The 18,949-nt window shown below is 40.2% G+C and overlaps 1 protein-coding gene across 5 annotated transcripts in view; it reads right to left on the bottom strand.

The window, feature by feature from the left end:
- cacna2d3a (calcium channel, voltage-dependent, alpha 2/delta subunit 3a) overlaps window positions 1–18,949 on the bottom strand; it is a 797,416-nt gene that overhangs the window by 280,776 nt on the left and 497,691 nt on the right. For all 5 annotated transcript variants that reach the window (XM_072280402.1, XM_072280404.1, XM_072280403.1 and 2 more), the window contains one exon: window positions 4,981–5,114. In XM_072280402.1, the coding sequence (XP_072136503.1) occupies window positions 4,981–5,114 (134 nt within the window). The remainder of the gene's footprint in view (window positions 1–4,980; window positions 5,115–18,949) is intronic.

The following is an 18,949-nucleotide window of genomic DNA, read 5'->3' as shown; positions in this document are numbered from 1 at the left end:
ATGGAGGAGATGCGGGTGAGGGCAGCATCAATGGTGAAGGAAGGGAAACCCCGCTCTTTGAAGAAGGAGAGCATTTATAATATCCTGGAAAGGAAAGCCTAATCCTGGGGACAGAGGAGGCGGAGGTGAAGATCGCATAGCCCACTCTCCTCCCCTATCAAATTCCTTCATTTCCAGCCCTTTTCCACCTATCACCTCCCAGCTGCTTATTTCGACCTCTTCCCCCACACACCTGGTTTCCCCTATCAACTTCTAGCTATCCTAATTCTTCCCCCCTCCTTATTCTGGTTTCTCCCTCCTTCTTTTCCAGCCTTGATGAAGAGTCTCAGCTCAGAACATCGAACGTTTATTCATTTCCATAGATGCTACCTCACCTACCAAGTTCAAGTTCCCCCAGCCTTGTGTGTATATATGTGTGTGTGTGTGTGTGTGTGTGTGTGTGTGTGTGTGTGTGTGTGTGTTGCTCTGGATTTCCAGCATCTGCAGAATCTCTTGTGTTTATAAACTATGGTCTATTTAACGATTCAGCTCTCACTTTGGTGCCATTTTAGGAATCTGTGTATGAAGATCCAGGCTTACAGAGGTGAGTGCTACACAATGGAAGGTCAGTTTCTACACTGGAACAGTCTATGCATATCAATTGTACTTCACTGCTGCGAGTCAGAGCTTCGGAACACATAAACTGTAGAGCATTCTTCTGTCCCTAAGGTCATCTCTGCCATAGTAGAGGTCCCACTTTCTCTTCGTGTCTATAAAGGCATCTGTTAGTCTTGCGAGACCATGGATCTGCGCCTGGAAAGTCTTTACTCTCCAAGGCGCAGGCCTGGGCAAGGTTGTATGGAAGACCAGCAGTTGCCCATGCTGCAAGTCTCCCCTCTCCATGACACCAATGTTGTCCAAGGGAAGGGCATTAGGACCCATACAGCTTGGCACCAGTGTCATCACAGAGCAATGTGTGATTAAGTGCCTTGCTCAAAGACACAACATGCTGCCTCGGCTGGGGCTCGAACTCATGACCTTCAGATCATTAGTCGAATGCCTTAACCATTTGGCCACGTGCTCACTCTTCGTGTCTAGCAGGCTATAATAGGTCATCACTTACACCTTTATATATCACTTAAATGAGGCCTAAGTCAAAAACCTCTTTTGGGTCTCAAGCTACGTTTTGAGCTTCACAACTTTCTTACAGACTAAAAGCTCATGGTCAACAAAATTAATTTTAATGCTGCCTTGCATCAAAGTCGTATCTCACCACACACATTTTCAATGCAAGTGCAACATCTTTGGACTTGAAACGAACATAGAAAATATCAAGAAGTTTCAGCGGGTCAGGTCGTATGTGTGTGGGAAAAAAACAGAGGTAATGCTTCAAGCCATTAACCTTCCTTCTGACAAAAGGTTATTTATCTGAAACTTTAAATGTTTTTCTTCTAATCAGCTGTATATTTCTAATACACTATTTTTTTTATCCTTGACTTGGGATTAGAATAAATATATTAATCTTTCCAATTATGTGCTTGTAAAGGAGCCAATTTTCAAAGTTCTTGATGCCAGTTGGGAATCTTATCCATTGACAGCACAAGCTGGAGAAATTACATGACGCATGACTGTCCATTTTCAGACAGCTGCATGGGATTTGATAATCATTCCTGGATTTTCGTATAGGTCTCCACTTCTGCTAAATCCTCTCAAAATTGAAACTAGATTAATGTTTGGATTCTGTTCGCAGTTTATTGTATGTCTCTTCTGAAAGCTCTGGGCTTGGGACACTGCAAAGTAAATAGCATATTTCTCTGAAAATGGTCACAGATAAAATGATTTTACCATCAGGCCACACCAGCATGTCACTTGTTAGAATTCTGGCCTGAAGGACAAAGAAAGTTACTGGGAATTGCCGACTTGGCTGATAAAACCTGAATTGTTCAATTTCAGTTATAGGTGAATTATGGTCCTATGAGATGGGAGTGTTTGAAACAGACAATATTGAAACGCAAGAGTAGTTGCTGGAGTATAACTTTCTTCTGGTAGTTAAAAGGAGCAATTTCTGCTCTTCCCAGTCCACAAGGATTTAAGTGAAATTTGGATAAAACTTAAATGCTGGACTTGTATAATAGTTTTTTTTCATTATTACTGACCTTTTTCAGATGCAGAAATCCATTTTTCATTAGCCAATTTGTAGCTCATTAGTGCCTCTTTGATAAAGCACCAGCAATGTTTAGAAGCACATCCACTATTAGTAAATAATCACTGTGACAAAGGAACATATACCCAATCCTCATAGAGGGATTAGAAGTGGAGAGAGTGAGCAGCTCCAAGTTCCTGGGTGTCAAGATCTCTGAGGATCTAACCTGGTCCCAACACATTGATGTAGTCATAAAGAAGGCAAGACAGTGGCTATACTTTATTAGGAGTATGAAGAGATTTAGCATGTCAACAAATACACTCAAAAACTTCTATAGTTATACTGTGGAGAGCATTCTGACAGACTGCATCATTGGCTGGTATGGAGGTGCTACTGCACAGGACCGAAAGAAGCTGCAGAAGATCGTAAATCTAGTCAGCTCCATTTTGGGTACTAGCCTACAAAGTACCCAGGACACCTTCAGGGAGCGGCGTCTCAGAAAGGCAGCGTCCATTATTAAAGACCTCCAGCACCCAGGACATGCCCTTTTCTCACTATTACCATCAGGTAGGAGGTACAGAAGCCTGAAGGCACACACTCAGAGATTCAGGAACAGCTTCTTCCCCACTATCATCCGGTTCCTAAATGGACATTGAAGCTTTGAACACTACTTCACTTTTTTTTAATATACAGTATTTCTGTTTTTGCACATTTTTAAAAATCTATTCAATACACGTAATTGACTTACTTGTTTAATTATTATTATGTTTTTTATTTATTATTATTTTCTCTCTCTCTCTGATAGATTATGTATTGCATTGAACAGCTGCTGCTAAGTTAACAAATTTCACGTCACATGCCGGTGATAATAAACTTGATTCTGATTCTGCGATTTTGTTGAGCACATTTACATGAAGCGTTGCCACAGGAAAGCAGCATCCATCATCAGGGACCCCCACCACCCAGGTAATGCTTTCTTCTCACTGCTGCCTCCAGGTAGAAGATACAGGAGTCTCAGGACTCACACCACCAGGTTCAGAAACGGTTATTACACCTCAACCATCAGGCTCTTGAACCAAAGGGGATAACTTCACTCAACTTCACTTGCCCCTTCTGTGAAATGTTCCCACAACCTATGAACTAACATTCAAGGACTCTTTAACTCACATTCAATTTCTTTTTTGCACATGCACAGTTTGTCATCTTTTGCACTTGGTTGAACACCCAAGTTGGCGTGGTCGTTCATTGATTATATCATAGTTGTTATTCTGTTATGGGTTTATTGAGTATGCCCACAAGTTATTGAATGTCAAGGTTGTATATAGTGATACTGTATATACATACTTCAATGATAAATTTTCTTTGTACGCTTGAAGCCTGTGATGAAAATACACATTAAGACATGCACAATCCACTGATGCAGATCTGTATACATTTATAAAAGGGAGTAAGTACTGACTATGTCCCAAGGGCAAATTCAATCTAACACATGGCGTTATGTCAAACAGTGCTTCTTCAGGACTTCTTTAACCACTTCATTTAAACATGATAATTAATTTGTAACCTGCTTTAGATCAAACGTTATCAAAACACAAACAACAGAAAATCTGCAGATGCTGGAAACCTAAGCAACACACACAAAGTGCTGGAGGAACTCAGCAGGCCAGGCAGCATCTATGGAAAAAAATAGTCGACATTTCAGGTCGAAACCCTTCGGCAGGACATCCTGGGCTTCGGTCCGAAACTTCAACTGTATTTTTTTCCATAGATGCTGCCTGGCCTGCTGAGTTCCTCCAACATTTTGGGTGTTTTACAAAAGTTGTGAAACAATCTTCTGATTGTTAATATTTTTTTAAACACTACTGCCTAAAACTCTGCCATGGACCATCCCAAGCCTGGCTGTGAAAGGAAGAGGGATGGGCACGAGGTTAGAATTCCATCCTGTAAAACCCCTGTGCCACAGAAGCTCTGGAGAACGTATCCCAGGGAGAGGAAGGATCTAAGAGGATGGCCAACACCTCAGGAAAACTCAAAGGTCTTTCCCAGGATGCAGAACTCTGGCGATTTGCTGTTAGCAGTATGCCCCGGTAGGAGTGATCGGTTTAACCAAGTTAAGCAAACTGCCTAAGATCAAAGTATCCCTAGATGGAGAAAACACTTAAAAATTTCTCCGTTATTGATGTTGTTTGTCACGGACATCTTAGGGTACACAAAAGTGTCACAGCCATTTCCGATAACTGCTTTGGTATCTGCACAACGAGATATGAATTGTCACAGTATGCTTTTCTTACAGCCGATGCTGTTATTAAGCCCTCCGGAGACTGCTAAAATTAATGAAACCATCTGGACTGGAATGGATGGCCAAATCTAATCAGTTTTGTAGTGTTGCTAACTACAGATGGCAACACTTGTTCTCTTATTCCATTGTATCCTTCTCATCAAATTTACCAGTAAATCTGAATGAACTTCAGCTGTGAGGCTTTCCTTCAAATTTTACTGGTTTCATCTGTTTCCTATTTCATCCACTGCAAGTGTTATTATCATATTTGTGGAGATCCAGTTGGTCTTTATGAAAACTGTGTGAAATAAAAATGCTTCTCTTTTCTTTAACTTGACTTTTCCTCTTGTTAATTATACTTTTCTACACTTGATGTAAACAGGAACAAATAAACTGGAACAATTTAAAATCCAAGTTCAGTGTTAAAATCAAAACCACAGGAACATACTTTGGGATATGGAATATTGGGAGCAGACAGAATGTTCCTTTTACAATCATTGGTTTTAAAAGTGGTTGCATATAATTATTCCTGCCTTTAAGAAGTTTTTTTTAGTTCTTGAGAAATAGAATGAAAACTTACAGTGCTGTCAATATAGGCTTCAGTCCACACGATATCGTGCTCCTGGTCGATCACCTTTGGTCTGCTTAGAACATGAAGGTATTCCATCACATTTTCTTGCACGTCAGCCAGAGTGGAAATCTGAGTGAAATATCCTAGAACAGAGTTCATACAGAATTGAAATTTTTAAACTATTACAGCATTATTGTTGAAAATCAATTTAAAAAGCTGCAGCTGCTGGAAATCTGAAATAAATGTGGAAAATGTTGGGAATACTCATAACAGAGTGTTTCCAGAATTTTCTGCTTTTTTTTTTAAACAGCAGTTAGTTATTAATCAGAAAACAGCAAAAGTATAAAATGAAAGAGAAAATTAAAAATATTACTGAAACAATTGAAAAATATAAGGAGCAATTAAAGTATACTTAAGTTAGGTTTGACGGTGGTAAAAACACAACACTGCCTATCAGATGTCATGACTGGTGGAGTGTGGAGTAGATCAGAATCAGGCTTATTATCACTGGCATGTGTCCGGAAATATGTTAACTTAGCAGCAATTCAATGCAATACATAATATAGAAGAAAAAAAGTTAAAAAAAAAAATAAACAGTAAAAATAAATAACTAAGTATAAAAATCAATCAATCAATCAATCATGGCATGGGATCCAAGGGAACATTGCTTTGTGGATCCAGAACTGGCTTGCCCACAGAAGGCCAAGTGTGGTTGTAGACGGGTCACATTCTGCATATCACCATATAACCATATAACAACTACAGCACGGAAACAGGCCATCTCGGCCCTTCTAGTCCGTGCTGAACGCTTACTCTCACCTAGTCCCATCTACCTGCACTTAGCCCATAACCCTCCATTCCTTTCCTGTCCATATACCTATCCAATTTTTTTTTAAATGACAGAATCGAACCTGCTTCTACCACTTCTACTGGAAGCTCGTTCCACACAGCTACCACTCTCTGAGTAAAGAAGTTCCCCCTCGTGTTACCCCTCAACTTTTGCCCCTTAACTCTCAACTCATGTCCTCTTGTTTGAATCTCCCCTACTCTCAATGGAAAAAGCCTATCCACGTCAACTCTATCTATCCCCCTCATAATTTTAAATACCTCTATCAAGACCCCCCCTCAACCTTCTATGCTCCAAAGAATAAAGACCTAACTTGTTCAACTTTTCTCTGTAACTTAGGTGCTGAAACCCAGGTAACATTCTAGTAAATCTCCTCTGTTTTGTTGACATCTTTCCTACAATTCGGTGCATGGAGGTTGGTGACCAGTGGTGTACCTCAGGGATCTGCTCTGGGACCCCTACTCTTCGTAATTTTTATAAATGACCTAGATGAGGAAGTGGAAGGATGGGTTAGTAAATTTACTGATGACACAAAGGTTGGAGGTGTTGTGGATAGTGTGGAGGGTTGTCAGAGGTTACAGTGGGACACCGATAGGATTCAAAACTGGGCTGAGAAGTAGCAGATGGAGTTCAACTCAGATAAGCTTGAAGTGGTTCATTTTGGTAGGTCAAATATGATGACAGAATATAGTATTAATGGTAAGACTCTTGGCAGTGTGGAGGATCAGAGGGATCTTGTGGTCCGAGTCCATAGGACACTCAAAGCTGCTGCACAGGTTGACCCCACTTGGAGTACTGTGCTCAGTTCTGGTCACCTCTCTACAGGAAGGATGTGGAAACTATAGAATGGTGCAGAGGAGATTTACAAGGATGTTGCCTGGATTCGGGAGCATGCCTTATGAGAAAAAGTTGAGTGAACTCGGCCTTTTTTCCTTGGAGCAGCGAAGAATGAGAGGTGACCTGATTGAGGTGTATAAAATGATGAGAGGCATTGATCGTGTGGATAGTCAGAGGCTTTTCCCCAGGGTTGGAATGGCTAACACGAGAGGGCACAGGTTTAAGGTGGTTGGAAGTAGGTACAGAGGAGATGTCAGGGGTAGGTTTTTTAACGCAGAAAGTGGTGAGTTTGTGGAATAGGCTGCCAGCGACGGTGATGGAGGTGGATACGATAGGGACTTTTAAGAGACTCCTGGACAGGTGCATGGAGCTTAGAAAAATAGAGGGCTATGGGTAACCCTAAGTAATTTCTAAAGTAAGTACATGTTTGACACAACATTGTGGGCTGAAGGGCGTGTATTGTGCTGTAGGTTTTCTATGTGTTCTGAATAGATTAAAAATAGTGCAAAAACAAAAATAATATATATTTAAAAAGTGAGGTGGTGATCATGGGTTCCATGACCATTTAGGAATTGGATGGCAGAGGGGAAGAAGCTGTTCCTGAATCACTGAGTGTGTGCCTTCAGGCTTCTGTACCTCCTACCTGATGGTAACAGTGAGAAAAGGGCATGCCCTGGGTGCTGGAGGATGCTGCCTTTCTGAAACACTGCTCCCTAAAGAAGTCCTGGGTACTTTGTAGGCTAGTGCCCAAGATGGAGCTGACTAGATTTACAATCTTCTGCAGCTTCTTTCGGTCCTGTGCAGTAGCCCCCCCCCCCCATACCAGACAGTGATACAGCCTGTCAGAATGCTCTCCATGGATTAGATGATTAGGGATCCATTGGCTTTTCCTTTAACTACGTCATGAAGGGAGAGAAAAGAGGACAATAGGCAACAGCTAAGGATGCTGTGGGATTATGTGGAGTCTGGTGGTGGTGAATAGATGTGATTGTGAAGTAGGGGGACCAGCAATAGGCGGGATGGTTTTCTGGGTACAGTGGTCTAACCTCACTTCATCTGGCAGATGATGTTACTAGAAAAAAAGCTGTATAACCACTTTAAGGATCATTAGTTAAAGATACTCTAAACAAAGATCATGTAGTAAGATAGTTGCTCAGTTAGAAACTAAAGTTTTACCCTGTATCATCACTGGATCTCAGTTTACTTGAGCTCATGAGAGGTCTGCCTAAATTGTGGTGGACTCAAATAAAATAGTGGCAGTCTAGACAACAGAGTGATTGGGACAGTTAATGTTATGGCATGATTTTTATGATGCACCTCTTACCCAACTACACTGACATAAATCAGCTCCAATGACCTATTTCTACTAATTAATTGGCAGGAAATGGGATTGAATATGCCAAATAGACACTGCCAGAGACACAATGAGCCTACACACCTCAGGTCAGCTCAGAACGTTCAGTCGTTCTACTCTGTTTCAGTTTCTACTTTTATTTGGATTAGTGCTCCACGACCTCAATCCAGTCTTGTTTTTTCAAATAATTGCAACAAATATGAATTTTATTTCCTCACTAAACTTGGCAATGATATTTTCCATTGCCACTAAAAGCTGTAAAGCAAATCAAAATGGAATCACATTTCTAGGATCTATTTTGTTGTCAAATTGTAGAAGTATGAAGCAATGACCTGGAAGTTCAACTGAATAGCAATGTTTCTTTCAGTGCAATTGAAATCAGGTCCTGAAAGTGTCCATCTTCATCATCGCCCACAACACCACAGGATGCTGGCAGGGCTGTAGGATACATAAATCCACACCTCCAGACTCACAGAAAAATGACTCAGATCACCTCCATTCCTCTGAACAATTTCAGGCTCCCCTTTAGGCCACTGGAGTATGAACTTCCCTCCTACTTTGCTGCTACCCTGATCTCCCAGCCCCAACATTGTCAGTCTCCATTCCTTATTCCCACAACCAGCACAGCCGGAAAAATGCTAAATTGTCGGCATGCCTATTTTATTGTGTAAATGGCACGATATAAATAGATCTAATGGAAGTTAAAGACGAAACAATGGCAATGAACCATGTCTTAGGCAATTGTATAAAACCTGCTTCATTATTTCTACCGTTAAAGATTCTGGAAAAAGAGGTGAGTGTGTATAATGTTATTATATATTTTGTGCTACCATTCAGAACGAATTATGGCCCAATGTAGTTGGTGATCTACGCCTGCAAGTGTTTCAATCGCAGGCTTACAAATCGGGAGCACCTTACCTATGACAGAACATTACAGCTAATTATGTTAATTAAACTGTCATTTTCTGACTCCACGAGCCTTGTAAAACAGTAGATTAACCGTTTATGTCGGAAGATTCCCAAAAATTTGCAAGTAAATTCATGCACTGAATTGTCGCACTGGATAAAATATACTTCAGCAAATTCATGGCCTTCGGAGCCAGTAATTAATTAATTAAAACTTGTTACATACTTGAAGGTATTTAATATATTTCATAGATTTGTCTTTGAAACAGCACTAATTGTTTCACCTCCTTTTTGACCTTCTTTGTTCTAAAGCACACTGTATAGGTAGACTAAAAGTGGAACCATCAGTAGGAAGCTCTCATGAAGAAAATCGTTGTGAGAAAATTAACGTTTGCTCTGCTGACCTTTGTGACACCAATGTGCTCTGGACCATACAGTGCAGTCAAGTCAACCAGAACTCAAATCAGCTTTTAGTATAAGTTTATGCTAAGAATTTCTCTTTACCTTGGCATTTGCTGTGCCCAGTAAGTTGATTGGTAGATATAAATTTAATTGGCACAATTTAAATAGTGCTGTCAATGTACTTCACTTTTGCACTAAGAACTTGCATCTGGTGTGTAATCAGAGCTGTGAAGAGCTTTTCTGAGAAAATCAATTTTCTATATCATAGCAACTATAAAGATTAGAATTAAATCAAGTTGTATGTTGGATCAGTAATTCACAATTACTCATGTTAGACACCACTAAAAATTATTATTAAAAATAAATTTGTTAATGGGATTAACGGTCGGGCTTTTTATCAGCTTTGGTTTCAGTATTTCAGTTCTTACTTTCAGTTCATGTTTTTTCCAATTATTGTTTGGCAACATCAGGTAATTTTTTTGGTTATTAAGAAAAACTTTGAACAAATGCATTAATATTTGTTTGCATAATAAACTACAATTATATTGGTAACGACAACCATTATTTAAGCACATTGAAAGCTGTCTCTGCCCCTATTCCTGTACCTTTTCTAAGTTACTCCAATGTTGCTGTGTAGCATATTCTATAGTATCTATAAAGTGATCTGAGAGATAATCTTGTTGGATAATTCCAACATTCTCTTTTGTTTCAGAATTTCTGCAATTGCAGTCTTTTTACCTCTCAATATCTGTATTTGTATCTCTCTTTCTCGACCTTATTCATCTCCAGGTAGATCAGCTGTAATTAGAATATCTTCACTAATCTGTTTTAGCTTACACCACATCACTCTTGTCCCAATTCTCTCTCCTTTGCTCTCCACTCTGTTACAGGTATTCCCTTTGTTCTATCCTCTCCTTCACTTCTCCTTTCCCTTTTTCTACAACTTAAAGCATCTTCTATTTCTAACTCTTGATTGACCCGAAAAATTACCTGTTTCCCTTGGCATTAATACTACTTGACCTACCGTGTATCAGAATTATTCTCATGATCCTGCATAACTCTGCCTTTTCCACCACCATCTCACAACTAGCTGAGCAGATCAGATATCACCATCCAGCAATACACAGTCGAGAATGAGACACAAAGAAGAGACTCCAAGAATTGTCTATCCTCAACAATAGCAGAAGATGCTCCACAAATGCAAATAACAACAGCAAATCACTTTGAACCATTTCCAACTGGAAGTGTTTTATGGATGACCCATCTTGGCTCCTCCTAATACTGTAGTCATTTCAGACATCAGACTTCAGCTGATTTGATTCCCTCCATGTGATATCAAATAACAACTGGCTACAGCAAGGATTATGGTTTTCAACCATGATCCTTACTGTTCCTGAACTTGGTGGTGTGAGTCCTGAGGCTCCTGTATCTTCTTCCTGATGGCAGCAGGTACAAGAGCTTAGGACTCACACCACCAGGTCCAGGAACAGTTATTACCCCTCAACCATCAGGCTCTTGAGCCAAAGGGGATAACTTCCACCCAACTTCACTTGCCCCATCACTAACCTATTCCCACAACCAATGGACTCACTTTCAAGGTCTCTTCATCTCATGTTCCTGATACTTATTGCTTATTTATTTTTATTATTATTTCTTTATTTCTGTATTTGTACACAGGTTGAATGCCCAGTTGGAGTTGCCTTTCATTGATTCTATTATGGTTATTATTCTATTGGGGATTCATTGAGTATGCTTGCAAGAAATTGAATCCCAGGGTGGTATGTGGTGACATATGTACTTTAATAATAAATTTATTTTGACTTTGGCTTTGAAATGAAGACTTGCACTGCAGATCTAGTCACACATCACACCGAGCTGTTCTGGTTTTGTTACAACTACAGTGTAAAGTAGATAACGTCCAGGTGTGCTCTTTCAACAAGAAACAGGGTGTCCCATCAAGGCGACAATAGCTCATCGGTTAACTCTCAACCAACAGCAAATATTCAAGGTATCCCTGCCAGAGAAATCAAGCAGTGTTTACTCACTCCTAACTGGCTCATTGATGTTCATTTTGGGCTCTGACAAGCCCATTTGGCTCTACATCCAATTACGGTCTTGGTTCAAACATTGATGAAATAGCCAAGTCCCAGAGTAGAAGAGTAGAACCACGGTTGACATCAAGGCAGCATTTGACTGAGCGGGGCTCAAAACGTCATTGCGGTAAAACTGGAATCAAACAATCCAGGACTGCCCTCGTGGCTGTCGCCAAGCTAAGCACAGAGTTTCACAGACCTCTGTGAAAGAATATTTGCCTCCAGCTTGGGCTAGTTCACTTCCAGCAGCACCTGACAGCTCAACAGCATCCAGAATATTATGAATTGAGAATGCTATGAAATTGGAATCAATGCCGAAGGTAATCCACAGCTGCCTCGTCTGTTTGTAGCAAAGTGGTGTAGTAGATAAGTTTCAATCATCCTCAAGAATGAAGTATTTTCTAACTTCGCTCTTGAAAAACCTAGCTGCTGCTGGACTTTCCACCCACTCTCTATACTATCATTTTCCTTTGAAAACAAGACAATCGTTTCAGTCATCCCTTAATCTTCTAACTCCTGGGGAGTAGATTCTATTTTCTGTAATCACATTTCATAAACTAACCCTCTAAGTTTAGGAACTATTCAAGTGATTCAAGTAATTAAAGTGATTTATGAATGTTTCATGTCATTTCAAGTACACAAATGTAAAGGAGATCTAAATAATGGCTAATCTGGATTCAATGCAGCACCAAAAAAAAACGCAATGAGATAAAGAACATAACAAGAAAAACTACAATAAATATGAATACATAAGACAGTTTATATACATTGATTGTATGTCCATTAGGGATTCTATGCTAGGCACAGGAGTGTCTATACATAAGGTGACTCTGGCAGGAGATAATAAAGTAGTGGTGGTGGGGTGGGTTAGCAGGTGGACGTGTTGATCAGCCTTACTGCTTGGGGCAAATACATGTTTTTGTGTCTATTGGTCCTGGCACAGATGCTATGTAGCCTCCTCCCTGATGGGAGAAGGACAAGCATTCCGTGTGCTGGGTGGGATCCTTCAAGATGCTGCTGCCCTTTTTCTGGCACCTTTCTCTGTATTTGTCCTTGATGCCCGTCAGGCTAGTTCTGGCGATAGGCTAGGCAGCTTTGACTACCCATTGTAGAGCCTTCCTGTCCACTGCAGTGCATATCATGCACATCACGCTCTCTACTGCGCATCTGTAGAAGGACGCGAGTACTAATGTGCATGGTCTTGCTTTCTTCAGTCTCCTCAGAAAGTAGCGGCATTGGTGAGCTTCCTTGATTGTGTAGGACATGTTCTGGAAAATCTACACAGTACTCGCTCAAAGAACAGTACCTTTCCTCAGAACTAGTGCCTAGGAACACTCATTTAGCCAAGATTTACATAGCACCAGCACCATTTATTTATTTATAAAGATGCTGCGTGGAATAGGCCCTTCTGGCCTGTTGAGCCACGCTGCCCAGCAATCCCCAAATTATCCTAATCATGGGACAATGACCAACTAATCTACCAAGGAGAAGATGGCAGCGCGACGCAGCTTGCGCGGCCACTCCGGCGAATGATCTCTGTTATCTGTCAAGTAGGGTGCCGTGCACAATCCTGATTTGATGGAGACAGACGTGAGAGAACGGAGGAACATCTGGAGAAACTTCTGAAATGCCTTTTTTGCTGCCGCTGTTCCTGTGTGATCCAGAATCTTTGGAGGGGAAGGCCCCAAATCCTTGGCTTTGCTTGTTGCTCAGCGACCAGGACGGGGTTGAAGCGCTTGGCAGAGATGGTGCTCGGTGCTCGGTGCTGAAGGGCTGGTCGGAGGCTCGAAGTTTTCGGACGGACTCAGAGTCGGCTATGGTCAGGTGCTTCCAATGCATCGACAGTTGTCAGCGCCTGGAGGTTTATGGCAGAGAGAGTTTCTCCCTTCTGCCGCCTTCTATCGGGGACTATCGGGAGTCAATCGGAACTTTGAGACTTTTTTTTACCGTTCCCATGGTCTGCTCTTTATCAAATTATGGTATTGCTTTGCACTGCTGTAACTATATGTTATAATTATGTGGTCTTGTCAGTGTTAGTCTTTGGTTTGTCCTGTTTTTTTTGTGATATCACTCCGGAGGAAGATTGTATCATTTCTTAATGCATGCATGCATTTCTAAATGACAATAAACGAGGACTGAGTGTCCTCATAATCTAATCTAATAATCTAATCTAACCTGTACATCTTTGGACTGTGGGAGGAAAGCGGAGCACCCGTAAAAAAAAAACAGTCATGGGGAGAATGTACAAACTCCATACAGACAGTGGTGGGAATTGAACCTGGGTCGCTGGTACTGTAAAGCATTGTGCTATTCACTATGCTACTGTGCTTCCCCTTACTGTCAGGATTACTTCTACCTCTACTACTCCAATCCTTTGGATATGAGTAAATTCACCTTTTGATTATTTTCTCAAGAGAGTTCCTGAAGATGTGGTGAGAACCTACAAGTACCTGGGAGTGCACCCGGATGACAGACTTGAGTAGAGTACCAACACAGAGGCTGTGTACAAAAAGGGCCAGAGTCGCCTCTATTCCCAAGTCCTTTGAGGTCCTTTGGAGTATGCAGGCCTCTCCTTCAGATGTTCTACCAGTCTGTTTTCACCAGTACAATCTTCTATGCGGTGGTGTGTTGGGGCAATGACATCAAAATGGGTGTTGCCAACAGGCCCAATAATCTGATTAGAAAGGCTGGCTCTGTTATATGAGTCAAACTGGACATACTGGAGGCTATGGTAGATCAAAAGACCTTATGGAAAATCCTGGCAATTCTGGACAATGGTTCTCACCCTCTGCATGGCACCTTGGCTGAACAGAGGAGCACTTTTAGTAATAGACTAAGACAACTGCACTGCTCCAAGGAGTGCTATATGAGGTCATTCTTGCCCTCAGCCATTAGGCTCTATAATGAGTCAACCTATAGCCAGGGAAGTGATAACCCCCTCCTGTTGGACTGTTTGTGGTAACTTTTTTTTATTCCTCCTAGTTTCTTCTAATATGTATATCTGTCCACTTGCAATGCTATTGTGACACTGTAATTTCCTTTGGGATCAATAAGGTATCTATCTATCCAATATCTTCTTGTAACTCCTGGCAGTAAACCTGTGAATCTTTTCTGCATCCTTTCTGGCTTAATCATATCCTTCCTGTACTATGACAACCAGGCCTGCTGGTAGCAGAGTAAATCTTTATTGTATCCTTGCATGATGCTTGTGCATGAATCTAATCAAAATCACCGGATTGTGATCAGGAGCAGAATCTTGAACTAGTTTACACTTCCTGACAGCATGAATGATTGCATGAACATAAGCATTCTTTTGCTTTGAATCCATGGGCTTGCAACTTAATGTAGAGACCATGAAGATCTTATTAGAAAGGCTGGCTATGTTATAGGAGTCAAAGTGGACATACTAGAGGTTGTGTTAGAACAAAGGACCCTACGGACAACCATAGGAATTCTGGACAATGTTTCTCACCCTCTGCATGCAACCTTGGCGGAACAGAGGAGCACTTTTAGTAATAGGCTAAGACAACCGCGCTGCTCCAAAGAGGACATATGAGGTCATTCTTACCCTTGGCCATTAGGCTCTCTAATGAGTCATCTATAGCCAGGGAAGTGATGACCCCCTCCTGTTTGAGGTAACCTTTTTTTTAATTCTTTCTTACTTCTTTTCTAATATTTGTATATCTGTGCACTTGCAATGCTATTGTGACACTAATTACCTTTGGTATCAATAAAGTATCTGTCTATCTATCTATATCCACGACATTTTCATGATCTATATTCATGAAATTCCATTGCTTCAAGTTTTTCAACATTAAGGAAGAACTTCCTTTCACCTTTTTAAAAGGTACATTATAACTATCCCCCTTTTGGTTGTAATGAAATCTGTGTAAGCATTAAACTAAAACTTCTTTGTGGTTGAATTCTAATTTCTAATTTACTGTGCCAAAGCTCGACAGCGTTATGGGAGTACCTTTGTTGCACACACAACTGAATGCAGATCGCCACATTATGAATGCATGAATAAAGCACAAGGCATCTGAATATTTAATACTCCCCAACACTAATCATTACTAATGTTCAACAAATGTGTACAAAATTTTAAAGGGTGTAATTGAATATGAAATTCAGTCAAGGGGTATTTATGCTACTGTTACTACTGCCGTAGATTGTGGTTGTATGCACTCTGGATTCAGGGTGAAAGGGCTGTTTGGGCTTATAGACTGTCAGTTTCTATTTTTTTAGCTCAGTGGACTGAGTGCCAGGCGCTATGCATTTGCCATCTTTTGCACATCCAGTGAGTATCACGATTCCTCACAGTCACAAATCAGGAAATGGACCCTTGGTTGCACATCTTGGCTTTTCGGGATTGAAGGCCTTGAGAATATCACTTGTTTAAAAGTTAGGATGCACATCTACCCCTGGAGATCTCTGCCCTTTTGGATTGTTCTCTCTACATTATTTCCATCACTAAACAACTTCTGAAGCAGAGTTTCTGGACTGTATCCAGGAGAAATTTCTGTGAACATGGAAGATAAAATTGCTGGATTTAGTTCAGGAAAATGTGCGGAGGCAAGTGAGGAATACCCAAGAAGCAACAGTCACAGTATCATAAGATTTGGAATACAGAAGAGAAATTGACCCCTCCAAGGCAATAAAATAATCAAGTGGAGAAGGGCCATTTTCATTGGGATAAGAGCAGATCTGATCCAAGAAATCGGAAATCAAAGCATATTTCCAACAGGGAGAAAGGTAAGTTAAAATTAGAGGTCATAGAATGACCAAAAGGACAGAGAATAAAACAGACCTAAAGTGCTAGGTTATTAGTACAAGTGAGAACTAAGCTGATCACACAAAGAAAAACATTTAAGGGGATATCAAAAAATGAATTAAAAAACAGCAAGAGAAAGCAAATAAACCAAGAAAATTCTGCAAGTGTATGCACTGGAAAGAGGGTTGGATGAATGGTGGAGCCAGTTAGGGACCAAAAACAACATTTTTCAAATATCTATGTAAAGGTGTAGGTTTGATACCCAAGGACTGAAAAAAACTGCATGAAGAAACCTTGTTCAAATAATGGTGTAGGTATAAATACAGTAACGCAAAATCAGTTTGATAACAATAGTCGAGAAAGGTCTAGGAACAATAAAGAGGGACAGAATTAGCAATTGCCTGGATAAACATGGATTATATGGAAAACCAACATAAATTTTTAAAAGACTAATAGTGACTAACTAACAATGAAATTTTCTGTGGTCAGTTGAAGGAAATGAAGCTGATGTTTGGACTTGAGCAAGGTGTTTGATATTGTGACACATCAAGGCTTGTCATTAAGAATAAAACTCATGAAGTAAATGGGACTATAGCTGCAGGGACAAAAAACTGGCCCAGCGTCACGGAATTGGAGGAACTATTAAAAATACGCTTTTTGGACCGGGACATGGGTTGGTATCAGGCCATTTATTTTATAAGTTAATGACTTGAACTTGGGAGTAGAGGGAACAATTTCCAATTCCACAGATGACTCAAAACTAGAAAGTGGTGGGTGGGTATGACAGCTACAGACTTCCAGGAAGTAAAGAGGCAGGTGGATTGCGTGGATTGATAGCAAATGAAATTCCATTCTGAGAAATGCAAAGTGTTATACTTTGGTAGTAAAAATGAAGAAAGACAATATAGAGGGCATGATTCCAAAAGAGACACCACAACAGGGAGATCTAGAGGTATATGTGCACTCTTCATTCAAATTGCCATGGAAGGAAGGGTGTTATAAGCAGCAGTTCAGAGTACAAGAGCAAGCAAGTCAAGCAGAACTATGCAAAAACACTGGTTTAATCATAGTTGAAACTTTGTGAATTATTAATTAAAGGAGCTTTATTTTTGATAAAGATATAACCTAACAGCTTCAAAGAGGGCACAGAAGAGATTTACTAAATGATTCCAGGAATGAGGGACTCTAATTATAGGGATAGAGTGGAAGATACGGGTTGTACTTTTTAAAATGAATGAGGTTGACCACATTGTGAGAGATAAGTTCAAAAAAAATGTCCCCTTTAGTAAATCAGTCAAGAACCAGGATCAGAAAATGAAGGTAATTTACAACAGAACTAAGATCAACATGAGAAAGTACCTCTTAGCACAACAACTGGCCAAGAGTGCTGGCCAAGATTTGGAATGCACTCCCATGGGTAGTAGTGCAGACCAATTCAAAGGCAAGATGGATACGACCTGTAAGGAAAGCATTAGCAGGGCCAGGGATACAGGATACTTGCTGGATTACTCTTGCAGTGAGCTCTTATGGACTCAGTGGTAAAATGGCCTCTTGCTTTACTGCTCTGAGATTCAGAGAAATTGGTATTGCTCCTTCCTCCTCTCATCAGAGCAGTGATGAGTTGAATTCATCATCCAAAATGCAGCTATTGCTTTGGGTATCAGAATTTTCAATTTCAGTACATCTGATTTACAGTCATGTGATAAAAATATATTAAACTGAAATATCTGCTTAATATTTTTAAAGCTTTATTTTTTATTTGATGTTATGAAGAAAAATGGTGCATATTATTTGGATGGGAGCTGTCACTGTGCCTTGCTCCTTGACGCATCTAGTGTTGCATGAAATGGCAGTCTATATTATTTTGGAGTGTCACAAGAGTTTTTTTTCTTCCCTGCGTGATGGCTTTATGGCTGCAAGGCAAACTATTTTGCCACTTACTGGGTTAACCCAAACAGAATGAACCTGCAGCAAATTATTCCATGTAGTGCAGAACCTGAGGTTTGTGAATGATTGCGTTATGGCATTTGTTATCATGGAAAGCAATGCCGCATTTTCAGGCTGAAGAAAATCTCTGCGGTTTTATCTCTGCAGCTAGCTGAAAGTAAATTAAAATTGTGCACTGGGATAATTCATCAGTTTAACTTCTTTGTTGATTTAAATGTTGTAGCAGTGTTGTTCAAGGTGACAGATACTATGTGATGAATTTGCTACTTGGTTATTCTACTTGCTAGATTGTGATGTGTTTGCTTTGTTCCATATGATTCACTAATCTATTGTTTAAATGAACCATAAGAAAACACGGAATAAAGAAACTATTTTGTCAATGAGCCTATTATTTCTCAACACCATGCACAATCTGCTTTAGAAGGAATTCAGACAAGCCATTTAATCTCTCAATGAGTATTTGCCAAAGTTTCTCCTCCATGTTTTCTCTCTCCTTATACTAATAAACCCAGAAAGGCCTGCTCGATCTTTCATACACGAAATATGTTGGAACATTTCTTTCTTGGCAGTACTATTTCCACATATATATTGCTTTATAGGCAACTTTATTAAAACTGCAGATTAAATGTCTCAATATGTCCTTGCAGATATGTGTTCGTATAACATGAATATGTATAATGGATTTTCATGACAATTAGTACAACTTTGTGCAGGCAAAACACAAGAAAGTCAATGGCTTGAGCAGCATTTAATGCAGTTTCAACCGAAACATCTACAATTCCTTTCCTCCCACAGGCGATGTTTAACACACTTTGTTCTTC

This window comes from Mobula birostris, chromosome 16, assembly GCF_030028105.1.
Source record: "Mobula birostris isolate sMobBir1 chromosome 16, sMobBir1.hap1, whole genome shotgun sequence".
In the NCBI taxonomy this organism is placed as follows: Eukaryota; Metazoa; Chordata; class Chondrichthyes; order Myliobatiformes; family Myliobatidae; genus Mobula; species Mobula birostris.
Note: the sequence above shows the minus strand (reverse complement) of the source record. Positions and strands in the feature narration are given on the sequence as shown.